Source organism: Martes martes, assembly GCF_963455335.1.
Source record: "Martes martes genome assembly, chromosome: 6".
Taxonomy (NCBI): Eukaryota; Metazoa; Chordata; class Mammalia; order Carnivora; family Mustelidae; genus Martes; species Martes martes.
In genome coordinates, this window is record NC_137893.1 from 112,564,625 (window position 1) to 112,582,725 (window position 18,101).

At 39.0% G+C, this 18,101-nt stretch overlaps 1 protein-coding gene across 1 annotated transcript in view; it reads left to right on the forward strand.

Annotated features, from left to right (window-relative positions):
- Positions 1 to 10,462: 10,462 nt before the first annotated feature.
- The window catches only part of RIMS1 (regulating synaptic membrane exocytosis 1), a gene marked incomplete at both ends in the record, with an annotated part of 221,064 nt that continues 213,425 nt past the window's right edge, over positions 10,463 to 18,101 (forward strand). The window contains 2 exons of the mRNA XM_080806176.1: positions 10,463 to 10,800; positions 14,849 to 15,714. Of these exons, the coding sequence (XP_080662302.1) occupies positions 10,463 to 10,800; positions 14,849 to 15,714 (1,204 nt within the window). The remainder of the gene's footprint in view (positions 10,801 to 14,848; positions 15,715 to 18,101) is intronic.

The following is an 18,101-nucleotide window of genomic DNA, read 5'->3' on the forward strand; positions in this document are numbered from 1 at the left end:
TCTCTCTAAGAAGTGTTTTAGGTGCACCTTACAAATTTTGATAGATTATCTTTTTTTTTTATTATCCGGATCAATACATATTTTAATTTGTGATTTTTTTGACCTTGTCATATTTGGGTATGTGTTGCTTGATTTCTAAAATTATGCTGTTTCTGTAATTTTTAAGTTATTATCTTCTAATTTTATTGAGTTTGGAATTTTTTTGGTCTGAAAGAGAGAGAGAGAGAAAGAGAATGAGAGAAAGTATGAGCAGGGAGGAGAGGGAGAAGCAGGCTTCCCACGAGCAGGGAGCTAGATGCAGGGCCCAGGACCCCAAGATCATGATCTGAGCCAAGGGCAGATGCTTAATCAACTAAGCCACCCATTCACCCCTAATTTTATTTAATTTTGATCAGAGAATATATGCTATGTGATATCAGTTCTCTAATGTATTGAGTTTTTTGTTTTTTTTCTTTAATGGCCGACCTGTGGTCTATCTTGGTGGGTATTCCCTTTGACTTGAGAAGAATGTTTGTTCAGCTTCATGATCCCAATAGCTATTCTCTGTCAGGCCTTCCAAAGTCTTACCTTAAACAAAAGCAATTTAGTATTTGGATAAAGACTCATAAAGATCCAGCTATACCCATTTATGGGATACTGGTATGGTACCACACAAAACTTACACACCAGAATAAAATATTTTTTACCATAAGAATTACACATGTATTTTTTAATCTTTTTAAAAAATGTTTTAAGTTTTTATTTAAATTCTCATTAACATAGAGTGTAATATTGGTTTTAGGAGTAGAATTTAGTGATTGATTCATCACTTAAATAAAACACCCAGTACTCATTACAAGTGCCCTCCTTAATACCCATCACAGTTTTAGCACATACCCTGCCCACCACCCTTCAAGCAAGCCTCAGTTTGTTTCCTATGATTAGGAGCCTCTTCTGGTTTGTCTCCCTCTCTGATTTCATCTTGTTTTATTTTTCCTTCCCTTCCCTTTGATCCTCTGTTGTTTCTTAAATTCCACATATGAATGAGAACATATGACACTTGTCTTTCTCTGATTGACTATTTCATTTAGCATAACACTCTCTACTTCCTTCCACATCATTGCAAATGCAAGATTTCTTTCTTTCTTTCTTTCTTTCTTTCTCTTTCTTTCTTTCTTTCTTTCTTTCTTTCTTTTGATGGCTGAGTAGTATTTCAGTGTATATAGATACCATATCTTCTTTATCCATTCACCTGTTGATGGACATCTGGGCTCTTTCTATAGTTTGGCTATTATGAACATTGCTACTATAAACATTGGGATGCAGGTGCCCCTTCAGATCACTACATTTGTATCTTTGGGGTAAATACCTAGTAGTGCATTTGCTGGGTCTTAGGGTAGCTCTATTTTTAACTTTTTGAGGAACCTCCATACTGTTTTCCAGAGTGGCTGTACCAGCTTGCATTCCCACCAACAGTGTAAGAGTGTTCCCCTTTCTCCACATCCCTGCCAACATCTCTTGTTTCCTGACTTGTTAATTTTAGCCATTCTGAACCAGTGTGAGGTGGTATCTCAATGTGGTTTTGATTTGTATTTCCCTGATGCCGAGTGACGTTGAGCATTTTTTGTGTCTATTAGCCATTTGTATGTCTTCTTTGGAGAAATGTTTGTTCATGTCTTCTGCCCACTTCTTGACTGCATTATTTGGTTTTTGGGTGTTGAGTTTGATAAGTGCTCTATAGATTTTGGATACTAGCCCTTTATCTGATAAGACATTTGCAAATGTCCTCCCCCATTCTATGAGCTGTCTTTTGGTTTTGTTGACTGTTTTCTTTACTGTGCAAAAGCTTTTTATCTTGATGAAGTCCCAGTAGTTCATTTTTGCCTTTCTTTCCCTTGCCTTTGGAGGCATGCCTTTCAAGAAGTTGCTGCAGCTGAGGTCACCGATGTTGCTGCCAGTGTTCTCCTCTAGGATTTTGGTGGATTTCTGCCTCACATTTAGGTCTTTCATCCATTTTGAGTCTATTTTTGTGTATGGTGTAAGGAAATGGTCCAGTTTCATTCTTCTGCATGTAGCTGTCCAATTTTCCAAGCAACATTTGTTGAAGAGACTTTTTTCCATTGGACATTCTTTCCTGTTTTGTGGAAGATTAGTTGCCCATATTGTTGAGGGTCCATTTCTGGGTTCTCTATTCTGTTCCATTGATCTATGAGTCTGTTTTTGTGCCAATACTATACTGTCTTGATGCTTACAGCTTTGTAATATAGCTTGAAGTCTAGAATTGTGATGCCATCAGCTTTTGTTTTCTTTTTTAACATTCCTTTGATTATTAGGGGCCTTTTCTGGTTCCATACAAATTTTAGTATTATTTGTTCCAGCTCCGTGAAAAACATTGATAGTATTTTGATAGAGATTGCATTGAATCTACACACAATAATTTTGTTGCCTTTCTTCATCATACATTCCTATGTGAGGTAAGATACATATGAAAATTTTGTATTATCAATGAATATATGAAGTATTGTATCAGATGTAAAAAATGCAGATGTTATAAAATATATATAATCCATTTGGAACTGGGGTGAACCATTAAATAAGGTCATTTAGCTAAACATCCAGAACAAATTCCAGGAACTACACAATATTCAGAAAACCAGAAGTATATGTGGGAAACAGCTGTTGATTATGTTGAAAAAAGTAGGAAAGAATCACAGTATGCTAAACAAGAGTTATCATTATATCTTGAATACAGGGAGTGATTTTGTTGAATTTAAATTTTGGAAGATGTGAAAATGGTTTTGGAAGATTTATTGTGGGGGCAATAGGAGGAAGATGAAAATCTGTTAGGATATCAGTTATAGAAATCTTGACATGAAGAGATCATGACTTCAAGTCAGTACAATGGAAACAGACATGAGGAGTCAAATTTGAATCATGATATTCAGAAATCCGTTAAGACTTGATGAAGCATTAGGGAAGAAGATAAGCTAGGATCATTCCTAGATTGTTTGGTTTAGTTGTGGGTGGTGGTACTATTAACTGAGACAAACACTACAGAATAAGAGTGCCAGGAATGGCCAATAATCCCTGTACCAACAGATGAAAGATTAATCCAAACTTCCCTGTGAAAGAGCGGAGAAGTCAAGGGGGTCAACACTCAGAGATGAAGACCCTTTGCTCTTCTTTGCTCCTGCTTTTATCTGTCCTTCAGGATAATCACAACTCCTTATCACTGTTTCTTAAGAATGTGATATGTGACCAGGGGTCTTACTGAAACTAGGAGGTTCTGTTTAAGGGAGAGATAGCATATGCTAATCTGGGTGTTCTAGCCTAAGGGACAATGCACACATCTCTTAGATCACAGGGTGGCTGTTTGGACTAAGAAAGCTTTGGGGAAAGTAACCCCCCACAGCATTCCAATGGCAGAGTGGTCACACCGGCCTTGGGGCATTCCAAAGGCCTATGCCCTTCTCTGAAATCTTCCTTCACCCCCAGAAGACCTACACCCTTCTCCAAAACCTTCCTTTGCCCCCAGTGGCCTCTGTGTTACATTTTACCAAGCCAGGTATTATGGCTGATTTGATGCTCTACATTAACCCCAACACAAGAGCAAGTTTTGCAGAAAGCATAATCACTCTGTTTGGTTTGTTTTAAGTTTGAGGCTCCTGTGTTACATTCAAGTGGCCATATGTAGTAGATAAGAAGATATGTAGTTTCGGATATTTTACTAGATGCCTGAGCTAGAGATTTTGATTTTAAAGTCTAAAGCTCATAGTCTAGGATAGTCTGTTTGGATACAAAATAAAATTAACGGCTACTTACTTTTTTTTTTTTTTAAAGATTTTATTTATTTATTTGACAGAGAGCACAAGTAGGCAAAGAGGCAGGCAGAGAGAGAAGAGGAAGCCGGCTCCCCACTGAGCAGAGAGCCGGATGTGGGGCTCGATCCCAGGACCCTGGGATCATGACCTGAGCCGAAGGCAGAGGCTTTAACCCACTGAGCCACCCAGACGCCCCACGGCTACTTACTTTTTAAATCTCATTAATTTAGTTTCTATTTTGCATTTCTTATAATGGAAATACTGTGTTGGTGTAGTAGTCATCAACTTATTTATTTATTTATTTATTTATTATTTATTATTTATTTAATCATTTATTTATTTATTAAACAAATACTCATTTATCATATAAACCTTCTGAAAAATATTTTTTAGAAGGGCTTGTGGTAAAAATATAGAAATCCTGTTTCCATCAGACATGGAATCTATTGAAGTAAGAAATGTGGAGAAGCAAAAATGGAGCTCTGTGTAACATTAACATTTAATAAGAGAGTGAAGAAGGAAGATTTTTATTGAGGAATACGAGAAGAGGTAATGCAAATCAGGTTAGACCAGAACAGAAAATTATCATTAATATGCAGGAACCAAGAAAGATCGGTAGTCATAAATTCCATGTATTCAGTGTCTGTAAGTGAAATTAGCACCATGAAGAAATCACTAATGTCTGTGAAAGATAATTAAATATAGCTGTGGGGACTGGCATCAGATTGTTGAGAAATAAAGGGGATCTAAGGAAGTGGAGAGGGTATTTATTTAGGTTGCTTTATCAGGTAGCTTGATTTTATTTTCTTTATATTTCTTTTTTTCAAGTAACTTGATTTTAAAGAGGATAGAGAAAAAGTGACTAGAGAGAGAATAAGTTCAAAGAAAAGTTTTGATTATTTTATATGCTTTAATATTTATATGCTAAGATGGAAGGAGTAATAGAGAAAGCAATATTGAAGACACAGGAAAATGAAAGGGTAAGTGAATGAATGAAGTCCTCACTGGGCAGAAGGGTTGGTATCCAGAGTGCAGGTGTGTGCATTTACTTTCCATGAATGGAGGGACATCTTATACCTTATCTTATGTCCTAATGGAGGAACATATTGTAATGTCAGTCAGGACATAGAAGACAAGTATCGGCATGTATTTGGATGCTACTAAAGCACAAAGATTCTTGGATTGAATAAAAAAAAAAATACAATTCAGTCTTGTGCTGTATATAGAAAGAAATATGCCTTCAGCAAAATTACATGAGTAGATAACCTCAGGATAGGGAAACATATCTGTCAAAGATGAACCAAAAGAGAATAAAAATAGCAATATTAGAATTCAGTTCACAAAAATTCCACAATTGCTTCCCTACATTTTATGATTAACTCAGCACAGCAACCAAGGGACCCTGTTAAAACCTAATATATATCAGGTCATTTCTGCGCTCATGTATTTTATAAACTTTCAAAAGGAAAAACATACACCCATGAAATAGTAACAAAAATAACAAAAGACTGGGAGAAACACACACACACTGAAACAAGTACCAGAGAGAACTCTCATTTTCACCTACTTAGTTACCGATTATTTCCTACTATCTCACCTACTATTGTCAAAAAAGTTGAAATATCACTTTGATAATTTTGTTCCCAGATTCTGCTAGGAGTGCCTTCACTGAATAGAGAAAGTTAGGAAAATGAGTAAAAGTACTCAGAAAATGCAGCATCTGTAATAAAGTCAAGTATCCCCTGTTTTCTTTTTCATGTTTTTCAAAATGGTAGTGTAATTATTTTTGAATACTGCATTAAATACGAGTGAATATTTTCACACTTGATCTTTTTAAAAAGCTTCATGCTTATATTATTTTTATGTTATAATAACTAAATACCTCAGATGGGTTTTTATAAGCAACATGCTTGTGTTAATATAGGAATTCTATACCTCATTGTCATGAATCACCTTAGTTTAGTATCATTGAGAGTAAATTCTAAGGCTCATTTTTTCTGCTCTGTGTGTCTGCATCTGTAAACATTTCATGTGAAGGCAAATATAAAGTATTTCTTCCATCTGAATATCATTTTTCTCCCATAAAATAGTCTACTGTATTTCTTAAGGATTCCTTAAATGGAATTTAAAATGCTGTTAGTGCAAAAGTTCTGAATAAAATTTTCACATGTTCATATTTCTGATGTATGGCATGGAGTTTCAGAAGCTATGTCTCATCACAATAATCTTTCATTTAAGTTTGTGTTTGTTGCTTAACATCTATAAATTGTTAAGATGAGGTATTACACAGACTTGCTTTGGTTTAGATTAGTTTGGAACACATCCCAGGGAACTTAATCAGGGTATAATCCAGCATGGTGCAGTCTTTAAAAAGGGGTGTGTGTGTGTGTGTGTGTGTGTGTGTATTTTAAATAAATTGAATTTTTTTTTTGTAGAAATATTTGTGTCTTGTCTTTTTTAAAAAAATAAGTTAAGAAAGGCTCCCTATCCCACTTTTGGATTATTATCCCACTTTTTAGATTATCTATAGTTGTAGGCAAGCATAATACTTGATACTAAATTCAAAAACAATCTGTAAAAATACATAACTCTGTTGCTTCTCAGCAACTGTTTGGATCATTTTTATACATGCCTGAAATGTTTGATATGAACTATGTTGAAAGGTACAACAAATGTTCTATTGCATTTTCATCTAATTTCCTTAAACTGTGTATAAAGAGTTTCTTCTTTATTTGCAAACTCTGTGGCAAGAGTAATATATATAACTAATGGTAGAGATTGGGAGAAAGTATTTTAATAAAAAGTTTTTTATTTTTGTAGTTAATTTGATTTCAGATTAGAGTGTAGATTGACCACACTTATAATTAATCTTGAAATATAAAATTTTAAATGTATACCCAAGGAAATAAAGCATCGGAAAAATTTTTCCTGTGTTAAGCATAGACAAAATTAATGATGAAACATCCAGACTTAAGTGAATAAATAATATTTTGAAAACATTGAAGTAGTTGCTTCTAGTTACTAACTGTAACCTTTTGAATCAATCTGAAATGAAATTAAATGAATTTTGATATTTAATAATTTAATATTATTTTAATGATAACCATATTTTGTTTGTTTTTAATAAAACACTCCTGTGGCAATTCTGCACATACCCAAAATTTGAAACTTGCTCAAATCTGGCAGTTACTTTTCATTGGCTCATCTTTATGACACTTAAAAATATGAAAATTGGGGGCGCCTGAGTGGCTCAGTGGGTTAAGCCTCTGCCTTCGGCTCAGGTCATGATCTCGGGGTCCTGGGATCGAGCCCCACATCGGGCTCTCTGCTCAGCGGGGAGCCTGCTTCCCCCTCTTTCTCTCTGCCTGTCTCTCTGACTACTTGTGATCTCTGTCTCTCTCTCTCTGCACCAAATAAATAAATAAAATCTTAAAAAAATATATGAAAATTGGGGGACGCCTGTGTGGCTCAGTTGTTGGGCGTCTGCCTTCGGCTCAGGTCATGATCCCAGGGTCCTGGGATGGAGCCCCTCATTCGGCTCTCTGCTCAGCGGGAGGCCAGCTTCTCCCTCTCCCACTCCCCTGCTTGTGTTCCCCCTCTTGCTGTGTCTCTCTCTGTCAAATAAATAAGTAAATCTTTTTTAAAAAATATGAAAATTGGGGTGCCTGGGTGGCTCAGGGGGTTAAGCATCCAACTCTTGGTTTCAGCTCAGGTCGTGATCTCAAGGTTGTAAGATTGGGCCTTGCTTCTAGCTCACTCCCAGAGTGGACTGTATTTCCCCTGCTCATGCCTGTATGCTCTCTCTCAAATAAATAAATATAATATTTTTTATTTAAATATTTTATTTATTTATTTGACAGAGATAGAGAGCTCAAACAGGTGGAGTGGCAGACAGAAGGAGAGGGAGAAGCAGGCTCCCCACTGAGGAAAGAGCCTGATGTGGACCTCAATCCCAACCTGAACAGAAGGCAGCCACTTAACTGACTGAGCCACCTAGGCGCCCCAATAAATAAAATCTTTAAAAAAACATGAAACAATCTAAATAAGATTATGCTAACAATTTTCTAGAAAATATTCAGATGTATAAGGAAGAGTTTCCTTTACCTTTCTTTTTATCAGTATTTTAATGTTCCTTTCTGCCTCTTTATTTAACTTAACTCCACTTTGGGGTTTTTTTATTAATTGTATATTTTATTGTGTTTTTGGGTGACTTTAAGGGAAATTTATGTTTATCCTAAATACACTTTATGCTTTCTAGACAAGGACTTACTTTTGATGATGAATAGTATTTTGCTTATAGTGTAGTAAATACAAATTTAACATCTAATTAGTGTTTTAAAATAGTCAAAAGATTCTCACCAATCTCTTTGAATTGCATGATTTCAGACCTTATTACTGTTTTGTCAGCTAAAGAGGCAGCCAGTGAGGTTGCATATCACCTGCCCCAGCTAGGGGGGCAGAGGATAATCGGGATCATTGGCATGAAGTCCTGGCCTGGGGATATTGCCTTTATAATATTATCCTTGAATAAGACTATGTTCAATCAATCAGAATTTCTGAGGGACCTTATTTATGACATAAAGAGATCATGATACATTGTGCATAATATTGCCTCATTTGGGAAGAATTTTGAATTACAAATGTATTCCATAATTCCTTTATTTTGTTATAGGCTTATAAAATGAACTGTTTACCTTGTTTAACATCTTAGCAAGTGGGAATTCAACTAACTGCTTTTGTGAATCTAGTTCATTTCATTTTATGACCTGAGGAAGTGTAGAGGAATGAATTAATAAGCTGTGTCCATCTTAAACTTTTTATAGTAAACATCGCTTAAGTCTTAGTTGTCCCCATATTATAAATTCATTTGAGTTTTCTTGCTTGGAAAGCAACAGTTCTTAATAGTTCATACAGACGAACTTTCCCTTGTTAAAAATATATTCTTTTTTTTTTTTAAGATTTTATTTATTTATTTGACAGACAGAGATCACAAGTAGGCAGAGAAGCAGGCAGAGAGAGAGAGAGGAGGAAGTAGGCTCCCTGCTGAGCAGAGAGCCCGATGTGGGGCTTGATCCCAGGATGCTGGGATCATGACCTTGATCCCAGGACCCTGGGATCATGACCTGAGCTGAAGGCAGAGGCTTTAACCCACTGAGCCACCCAGGCACTCCAAAAAATATATTCTTTTTCTCCCTCTTTTTCTTATTCTCACTTTATCTTTTATCTTATTTTGTAGCCCATTTTAGTTTTTCTCCTATTCAACTGAAGGTTTTTACTAGTACATTTTCTTCTTTTTGCTGGTAAACAAGGCTCCATCTTTTACTATCTTAATATTGATTCTCGCTTAATATAGCTGGGATTGGGGCGTCTGGGTGGCTCAATGGGTTAAAGCCTCTGACTTCGGCTCAGGTCATGGTCTCAGGGTCCTGGGATCGAGCCCCACATGGGGCTCTCTGCTCAGCGGGGAGCCTGCTCCCTCCTCTCTCTCTCTCTCTGCCTGCCTCTCTGACTACTTGTAATCTCTGTCTATCAAATAAATGAATAAATTCTTAAAAAATACATATAGCTGGGATTTATTCATCCTTTTGTGATATTTTTGAGTAATGGTTCACTGTCAGTATTGTGAAAACAAGGGCCTGGAGTTCGGTGAGCAGCCTTTCCTGCAGATGCTGTCTCTGAAGTAGGAAGGAAAACTGACGTGTGTTCAGAGCAAAGCCACTGAGGCAGGGAGGTGGAATTATACCACAAAGCAGAGGTTTGAGAAGAAGTCTCATGAGGCTGCAGGCACCTGTTTTAGCTCTGTCTACTAGGTGTTGCTGCTATTACTATTCATCATCTCTGCTATCATCATTGTCCTCACTTTTGCATTCATTTTCAATGTCACCAAGAGGAGAGCTGATGTATAGATTTATTTTAAGTGGTAAAACATCTTCTAATTTATCAGTGGATGTGTTTCTGGATGACTGTTCCAAAGTAGCATCTCTAGTGGAAATGGTATCGGAGTGGTCACATATGAATAAATCCAGCCCCAAATTTATTGCTTTAGTAAATATGCACGTGGAAACTTTTATAGCACAATATAAACCTGAGGTCACTGTATCAGTAATAAGCTAGAGAAGATATATACAGCTTGACCTTTTCTTTTCTGCCTATCTTATATTGTTTGTTCCATATGAATATCTTTTCATATTGGCTTTAATAATGCATAAGTTTTGAGAAGATATTTTCTACATCCTTCAAGACACTGAGGCTTATGTACATAAATATTAATTCTATGGCTCTTTACAGCATTTTTCGAATCAATCAAACCCTGCTCAGAACATTGTTACTAACATACATTTTAAATGATATTTCAGATTCAGTCTTACAAAATGTGATGGGTACAAGGTAAAAGAAAACTCAGAATCACAGGGTTAGAACACCAGGTAACAACTCTACTCTGGTAACCTAGAGGTGCTGTGGTCTCACATGGGTGCCAGTCTAGGCCTTCATGTACTTGACTGTGACTTGTGCGAGGATCATTTTCCTAAGAAATTTGCAAGGATAAGTAGAAAGATGCCAAGCATTCTTCTTTCCCTTAAAAGATATTTTAATGTGCTAAAGAGAAATTATTTCCCAATGGCATAGAAAATTTATATTGTTCTCTCTTCTTTGAATAGGTTATGTGGGTATGCAATTTATGTCGAAAGCAACAAGAAATCTTAACCAAATCCGGGGCGTGGTTCTTTGGAAGTGGCCCTCAGCAGCCAAGTCAGGATGGAACTTTAAGTGACACAGCTACAGGTGCTGGTTCTGAGGTACCAAGAGAAAAGAAAGCACGGCTCCAAGAGCGGTCACGGTCTCAGACACCCCTGAGCACAGCAGCTGCCACCTCCCAGGACACAGCTCCTCCCAGCGCGCAACCCGACAGGAGCAAAGGGGCTGAGTCCTCACAGCAAGCCGTGGGGCCCGAGCAGAAGCCGGTTTCATCCAGGTCTAGAAGTGAACCTCCGAGAGAGAGGTAATAGTTCATTAACCCTGTAAGCAAAAGGCAAGGTTTTGTATTGAGTAAACCTATCTTCAAGAATTTAATTGCTACTAAGAGGAACATGTGGAAGTACTTCTCAGGCCCCACAGGGAAGGCAGCAACAGGCCTAAGGTGCTTTGTTCATCTCTAGAAAGCATCGTTCTTCAAGGAGACCTTTATTGAAAAGCTTTTCTTTCATAACATGCACACAGGTAAACAAGTCACCTGAGTGGGATACTGACTTACAGCCTTGAACTCAGAAGAGCTCTTAGATCATTTATTCACTTATAGAATTAGCACTTTAATGGAAAGCGTGTTCTGAGAGAGTATGAGGGAACCTGACCCACTGGAAGGTACATAGGTACCTTCTTTGAGGACATTTCTTTTATGCTGAGCTCTGACAAGTGACTAGGAATGAATCAGTTGAAGAATGAAATGAGGACTGCAGTTATATGCACAGGCATGTGGCCTGAGGAAATAAGTTCTCATGTAAGAACCTAAAGGATGCCCACTGCCAAGAGTGTGAGTAGCAGAGGAGAGCAGGGGAGAGCCTGGGACAGGTGGCTGGTTAGGTATGAGGGCCCAAGTCAGACTGGGCCTTTTGGCCAGGTTAAATTTTATAGATTTTATCCTAGGAATAATGGAAAGCTACTGAGGGTTTTAATCATGGGCTAACGTGATCAGATAATTTACTTTAATTGATTCATTCCTTCATTCAACAATGCATCTATGACCAGACAGGAGGGTATGCACTGGGAGACAGTGTTAACAAGGAGGATATAGCCCTTATTTATGAGGTTGGTAGTCTGGGGGACCGTTGTATTGTTAAGACTAGGTGTTTTGTTTTTGTTTGTATAATCCTTATGCATCCCACTGTGTGGGAGAGTAGGTGCCAAGGAAGACTTTGGTTCCCCTTTTCAAGCAAAGCCCATATAATAACATCAAGGACTTCTTATTTTTTTTTTAAGATTTTTTTTTTGTTTATTTATTTGACAGAAAGGGATCACAAGTATGCAGAGAGGCGGGCAGACAGAGAGAGAGAGAGGAGAAAGCAGGCTCCCTGCTGAGCAGAAAGCCTGATGTGGGGCTCGATGTGGGGCTCGATCCTAGGACCCTGAGATCATGACCTGAGCCGAAGGCAGAGGCTTAACCCATTGAGCCACCCAGGCGCCCCAACATCAAGGACTTCTAAGTTAAGCAGATCTTCAGTCCTGGTTCTGTCACACTAGGCAGTAACAACCCATCTTGCAAGGCTGTGCAAGGATTAAATGGGAGCATGTGTTTAGAAGCTGATATATGGGAGGCATTCAATGAAAGTAGCCATTTTTCAAGATAGTAGCCAATGTGTGTTTACTATAAGCAAACACTGTGCCAAGAATCAGAGTATAAATAAGACTATGACATGATCCCTTTTCTGACAGATCCTAGGGAAGACAACACAAAATATCCTAAGGAAGACAGACACCTGGGCAATTAACTGTACAGTGGCTGATTTGATCAAACCTAGAAAATACATATAGTACTTTGGGGGCCACAGGAAAGTGGGGGTGCCTTCTGAATTAAGCTTTCTAGGATTTCCGGGAGTTATAGGGTAGATAGGGTAGGAGGGGACATTTCAGAAAGAGAGAATGAGTGCACCTAAACTATGTGGAGAGTACACCAGATATAGTTCAGTGAAGGTATAATGGATAGCTTTTGGTGACAGACTGGTGGGTTAAAAAGAAACAAAAATATTAAAGGTGCACTTTGGGATTGATCATAAAATGACACCTGTAAATAAAAGAATTTGGAGCTGTTAAGTTTTTAAAGAGAAAATATGAAACCTGTTTTTGATATATGGTTTGAAAAAAACCTACAAAGATTACAGGAATAAGAATGGAGAAGCAACTGTTGTAACATTTTAGATGAAATTTAAAGAAGATTGTTAGGGACAAATGCTGTTACTGATTATAAAAGCTACTTACTGATGATATAAATACTTAAGAAAATACTGAGGTCATTGGGGGTATAGAAGGAAAAGAAGAGATGGGTGGCAACTTCGGGGAGATAAGTGAGACCAAAAGAAGGTTGTTAGTCTGTTTACAATGATTGTTGAAGAATTCTTCATCGAGAGTTAATGGAAATGGGATAATTAGAGGGAGAGGTGAGGAAAGGCATACTCAGGGAAGCAAAGATCAGAAAGACTGCAGAACTCCTTCCATTTTTATGACACTCTAGTTTTCCACAAAACACTTTCACAGATGGTCTTTCTAATGCTCATGTGAGCTTTGCAAGGTAAGCATTATTTATCAGCATTTCAAGGAAAGTAAACTGATTCAATATAAGCTTCAAACAAGATCCGCTGTGCCTTAATGAGCTACTAAATGTCTGCTGTACAATCCTCACACTTTTATGGAAACAATGTTTGATCACTGATACATGATCCTTTTAGACTCTAACTTACATTGTAAAACTGCAGAGCCACCCTTGGAATTACACCCTCTGATGAAAATCCCTTTCCCTTCAAAAGACCATTGTGAACTAAATGTCCACAGCACAATTTGCATGCTATTTTGCTTACTTATGCTGTTTGAAACCCTTCACCTTTTCTTTCCACCATTAGTAGACCCTCCTCAAACTGACCCCAAGGTACTTTGGTAACCCACAATAGAAATTGCCCTTTTCTTCATCTTGTATTTTTTTCCTTGATTTTTTAAAAAATATTTTATTTATTTATTTATTTGAGAGAAAGAGACAGTAAGAGAGAGCATGAAAGGGGAGAAGGTCAGAGGGAGGAGCAGACTCCCCATGGAGCCGGGAGTCCCATGCAGGACTAGATCCTGGGGCTCCGGGATCATGACCTGAGCCAAAAGCAGTTGCTTAAACAACTGAGCCACCCGGGCGCCCTATTTCTTGATTTTTATGGATGATGTCTGCTTTTGTACTTTCAGTCAAAAGATGTTCCCCTTGGAAAGCCCTTTATGGGCCTCAAAACTTAAAAAAAAAGAAAAAGAAAAAAAAAAGCTTAGGTTGTTCCCACCTTAATAGCAAGGTTTATCATGTAGTGTCAGGACACTTTGGACAAGGCCTCTACTTTTTGTAACTTCTGTTATAATTGCTGGAACTTTCCCAAATTACGGGAACTCCAATGTACAAGAAAGGGCTGAAAGGGGCAAATGAGTGAGATATCTACAATATTTAAAGACTGCCAAACCCTTTATCTTTGCAGTGTCTTCAACCCGATGGAGAGAAAAGTAGAACACAAAACTGTTGTGTGTGTGTGGGGGGGGGGGGGGTTGTGGGGTTTTTTTTTTTTTTTTTTTTTGCATTGTGTTCTTAAATGGGGGAGAGGGAAAGGAAGGGGGGAGGAAAAATGAATAATAATTAGAAACATTTCAATATTTCTATTATTTTTGCCCAAAGAAGGTAAAATGAAGGCTAAGGTTCAACCATTTATTTCCTCATCAACTCCCTTAAAATTGTTTAGGTGCACATGACCTTGTTAAAATTACTTCTGTTCTACTATTAAAGAAGTGCTACTAGATTTAATTTTTGAAATGGGCATACTTGTATTCACATTTCTTTAAAAGTTTCTATTATGGTAGATTGTCACTAATGTATTGTCCAGATATATCAAGTATATATTTAGATTGAGCTGACATGTGTGTATTATCTTTTGCTACTATGTTATTACCTATATTAATTTCATCTAAAACATTTTTAAGTCTTTCATTCACAGTAGAATTTAGCATACAACTTGTTCATTTATTGAATTAATTTATTTGGTCCTTTTTATTCATCTAGCTAATTTATGGAGAATCTGAAATGTGAAAGCAACTTTTTAAAGTTCCTTGGGATGCTGTTCTGTAAAGAGCTTTGTGTAGAAAGTTAATCAGATGCACAGGTGTAATATGGTTATCGACTCGCTTAATTAGCCATCAAATTATAGCGAATCATTTGAAAGGATTTAAATGGAATGCGAAGAAACGACGCTTCTTAGATCTGGTCTCCATTTGTAGCTTTATACATTGCTTTCCCTCTTCACGTCCCCGTATTATCACAGGAAGAAGACTCCAGGGCTCTCGGAGCAGAACGGTAAAGGAGCCCAGAAGAGCGAGCGGAAACGCGTGCCCAAGTCCTCAGCGCCGCCGGGAGAGGGGGCCGTGGAAGAGCGCGAGCGGAAAGAAAGGCGGGAAAGCCGAAGGCTTGAGAAAGGGCGGTCACAAGACTACCCGGACGTGCCGGAAAAGCGAGAGGACCGCAAAGCGGCGGACGACGAGAAGCAAAGGAAAGAGGAGGAGTACCAGACCCGGTACCGCAGCGATCCGAACCTGGCGCGGTACCCGGTGAAACCGCCGCCGGAGGAGCAGCAGATGCGCATGCACGCCCGCGTGTCCCGTGCGAGGCACGAGCGGCGCCACAGCGACGTGGCTCTCCCGCGCACGGAGGCGGGCACCGCGCTGCCCGAGAGCAAGGCCGGCAAGCGCGCCCCGGCCGCCGCCAGGGCCTCGCCGCCGGAGTCGCCGCGGGCCTATTCGGCCGAGAGGACTGCGGAAGCCAGGGCGCCGGGCGCCAAGCAGCTCACGAACCACAGCCCGCCGGCACCCAGGCATGGGCCGGTCCCCGCAGAAGCCCTGGAGCCCAAAGCCCAGGAGCCCCTCAGGAAGCAGAGCCGCCTGGACCCCAGCTCCGCCGTCCTCATCAGGAAGTCCAAGCGCGAGAAGGTGGAGACGATGCTGCGGAACGACTCCTTGAGCTCTGATCAGTCCGAGTCCGTGCGGCCGTCTCCGCCCAAGCCGCACCGGTCCAAGAGGGGCGGCAAGAAGCGGCAGATGTCCGTGAGCAGCTCCGAGGAGGAGGGCGTGTCCACGCCGGAGTACACCAGCTGCGAGGACGTGGAGCTGGAGAGCGAGAGCGTCAGCGAGAAAGGTAAGACGGAGAGCGGCTCCCGCAGGCACCGGGACGCTACTGAGCCTCGGAGGCGCGCGTAGGCCGAGCTCGGAGGCGCGCGGCGTGTGCGGGGACCCGGAGGCGCGGGTGTGCGGAGCTCGGAGGTGCGCGCGTAGGGAGATCCGAGGCGCGTGTGTGCGGGGTGGGGGGGAGAAGTGCGGGTCCAAAGGGGTAACGTGATGACCGTCGTTAACTTTGCAGTATGGTGTGTTAGAAAGTTTTGAGGGTAGATTCGAAAAGTTCACATCACAGGGGAAAAACGAATTCTAGCTAGGTAGGAAGATGGATGCTAGCTAAACTTTGGTAATCATTTCGCTGTCAGATCATTATGCGGTGTATCTTTAAATTTATACGGAGCTGTATGTCAGTTACATCTCCGTAGTTCCACAGAAGTGGGGAAAGAAGTGCGAAGTGGGATGCGCACAGACACAGCCTCACAGAGAACAGAGTAGAAGGTTTTAGCTTACTTGCTTGCTAGCTTCCTTTTGGTAGAATTTTGAAACATAATCACAAGCTTCAAATTTGGGTTACAAAAGTTCTTAAAGACTTTGGCTTTTGTCATTGTGGGAAATTCAGTATGCAGTCTTGTGTTTTTAAGCTATTATTTTGGGGTGGATTGGGGGGGGAAACACTTTTCTAGAAAACCAAAACTATTCCTGAGAAAGGGGAATGTACCTTTTTTTTTTTTTTTTTTTTTTTTTTTTTAACTTTAGTGGTGTGATACTCCAGAGAGAGTATTTTTCAAGTTTTGGGTCAATCTTCTTCACAGCTTGTGAAGAAGGTATAACATGCTGATGTTATATATTGTTTTGGATAGTAACTTTGTAGTTCAAAGTTTGTTTTACCTATCACATTACAAAACATTTTGGAGCATTGTGTGATAAGCTGGCTTTCTTTTGGTCTTGTTCTGCCATCTACAATACCGTGACCACATGTAGCTTTTTAAATTAATTACAGTTAAAGAAACTTAAAAATTCAGTTCCCCAGTTACACTAGCCACATTTCAAGTGCTCAAGAGCAATCATCACAGAAAGTTCCTTTAGATAACATGACACTGGTCTAGAAAATACTTCAATTTAATGTTGAAATTATGTATTTCTTTCGTTTTGCTATTTACTCACATTTAATTTGGCCATAGTCCTAAATTGGGTGGTGGTGGTCATCATCTTTTTTGTAATGTTTCTTAGTAATATTATGGAGTAACTATTTTTAGAGATTTCTGGCTTGTCTTAGAGTTGTTAAATTATATACTATTACAAATTTATAAAAAAGTAACTTTGCTTTCTCATTTTCTCTATCTTCAAACTGCTGTGTCCTCTCTGTCTAGTTTCTCTCTCTCTCTCTACATAGATAAATAGATAGATATACATATACAAACATATATCCATCTAGGTATTTATCTGTCTAGATAGATGGCTGGATGTATAGACAGATATATGGGTGAATGGATATATGTATTTGGGAATAGTTGAGAAAGTCCACTCCGTCATAATTACTGCATCTCAAGTTAAAATAGCTGTTTTGGGACAGTGATTTGGGAAGAGATTACTTAGCAGAATGTGGATATCATGTTGTAAGTTTCAGGGTCAAGGGAAGACTGTCACTGTGGAATAAAATTGATAGGGCATTGGGAGACAGAAATTAAAGTATTATATGTATTTGGGATCATTTGGCTCTTTAAGCATACCTTCTGACGACTTATGTTTGACTTATAAGTCAATGTGCATGTATTTATGCATATTGTGTATGAGCTTTTTAAAAGTCACATGGTGGGGCACCTGGGTAGCTCCATTGGTTGAGGATCTGACTTTTGGTTGTAGCTGGGGTGGTCATCTCAAGGTTGTGGGATGGAGCCCCACTGGGGCTCCACACTCAGTGGGAAGTCTTCTTCTCCTTCTCCTTCTGCTGTACCCCCCTTACCCCCATATCTCCCTGCTCTAAAATAAATAAATCTTTAAAAAATCACATGGTGAGGATACTCTTGCTGCCTTCTGTGCCTTAGCATTGTTTTATAAACACTTATGTTTCTCCCCTGAAATAATAAAATGTTAAATAAAAATGTAAATGAGTATGCTTAATTGGTATGCAGGTAACTCTTAATGGATATAACTATGTATATTTATATATATGTATATTTTCCCATTTCTTAAAGTAAGGACTTGACATCAGTTCTTACTGAATATGTATTTTAAATCACAGTGGGCATAGAATCAGACAGAATTGAATCTCACAACTATTTACAATACCGACAGATTGTGAAAGAAAAAATGACTAGTGGCATGGGTAATTGGAAGGATGGAACTGGTATAATGTGAGGAACTTACTGCCTTTGCTCAGTCTCTCCCTTCCTTTGGAATTACCATTCT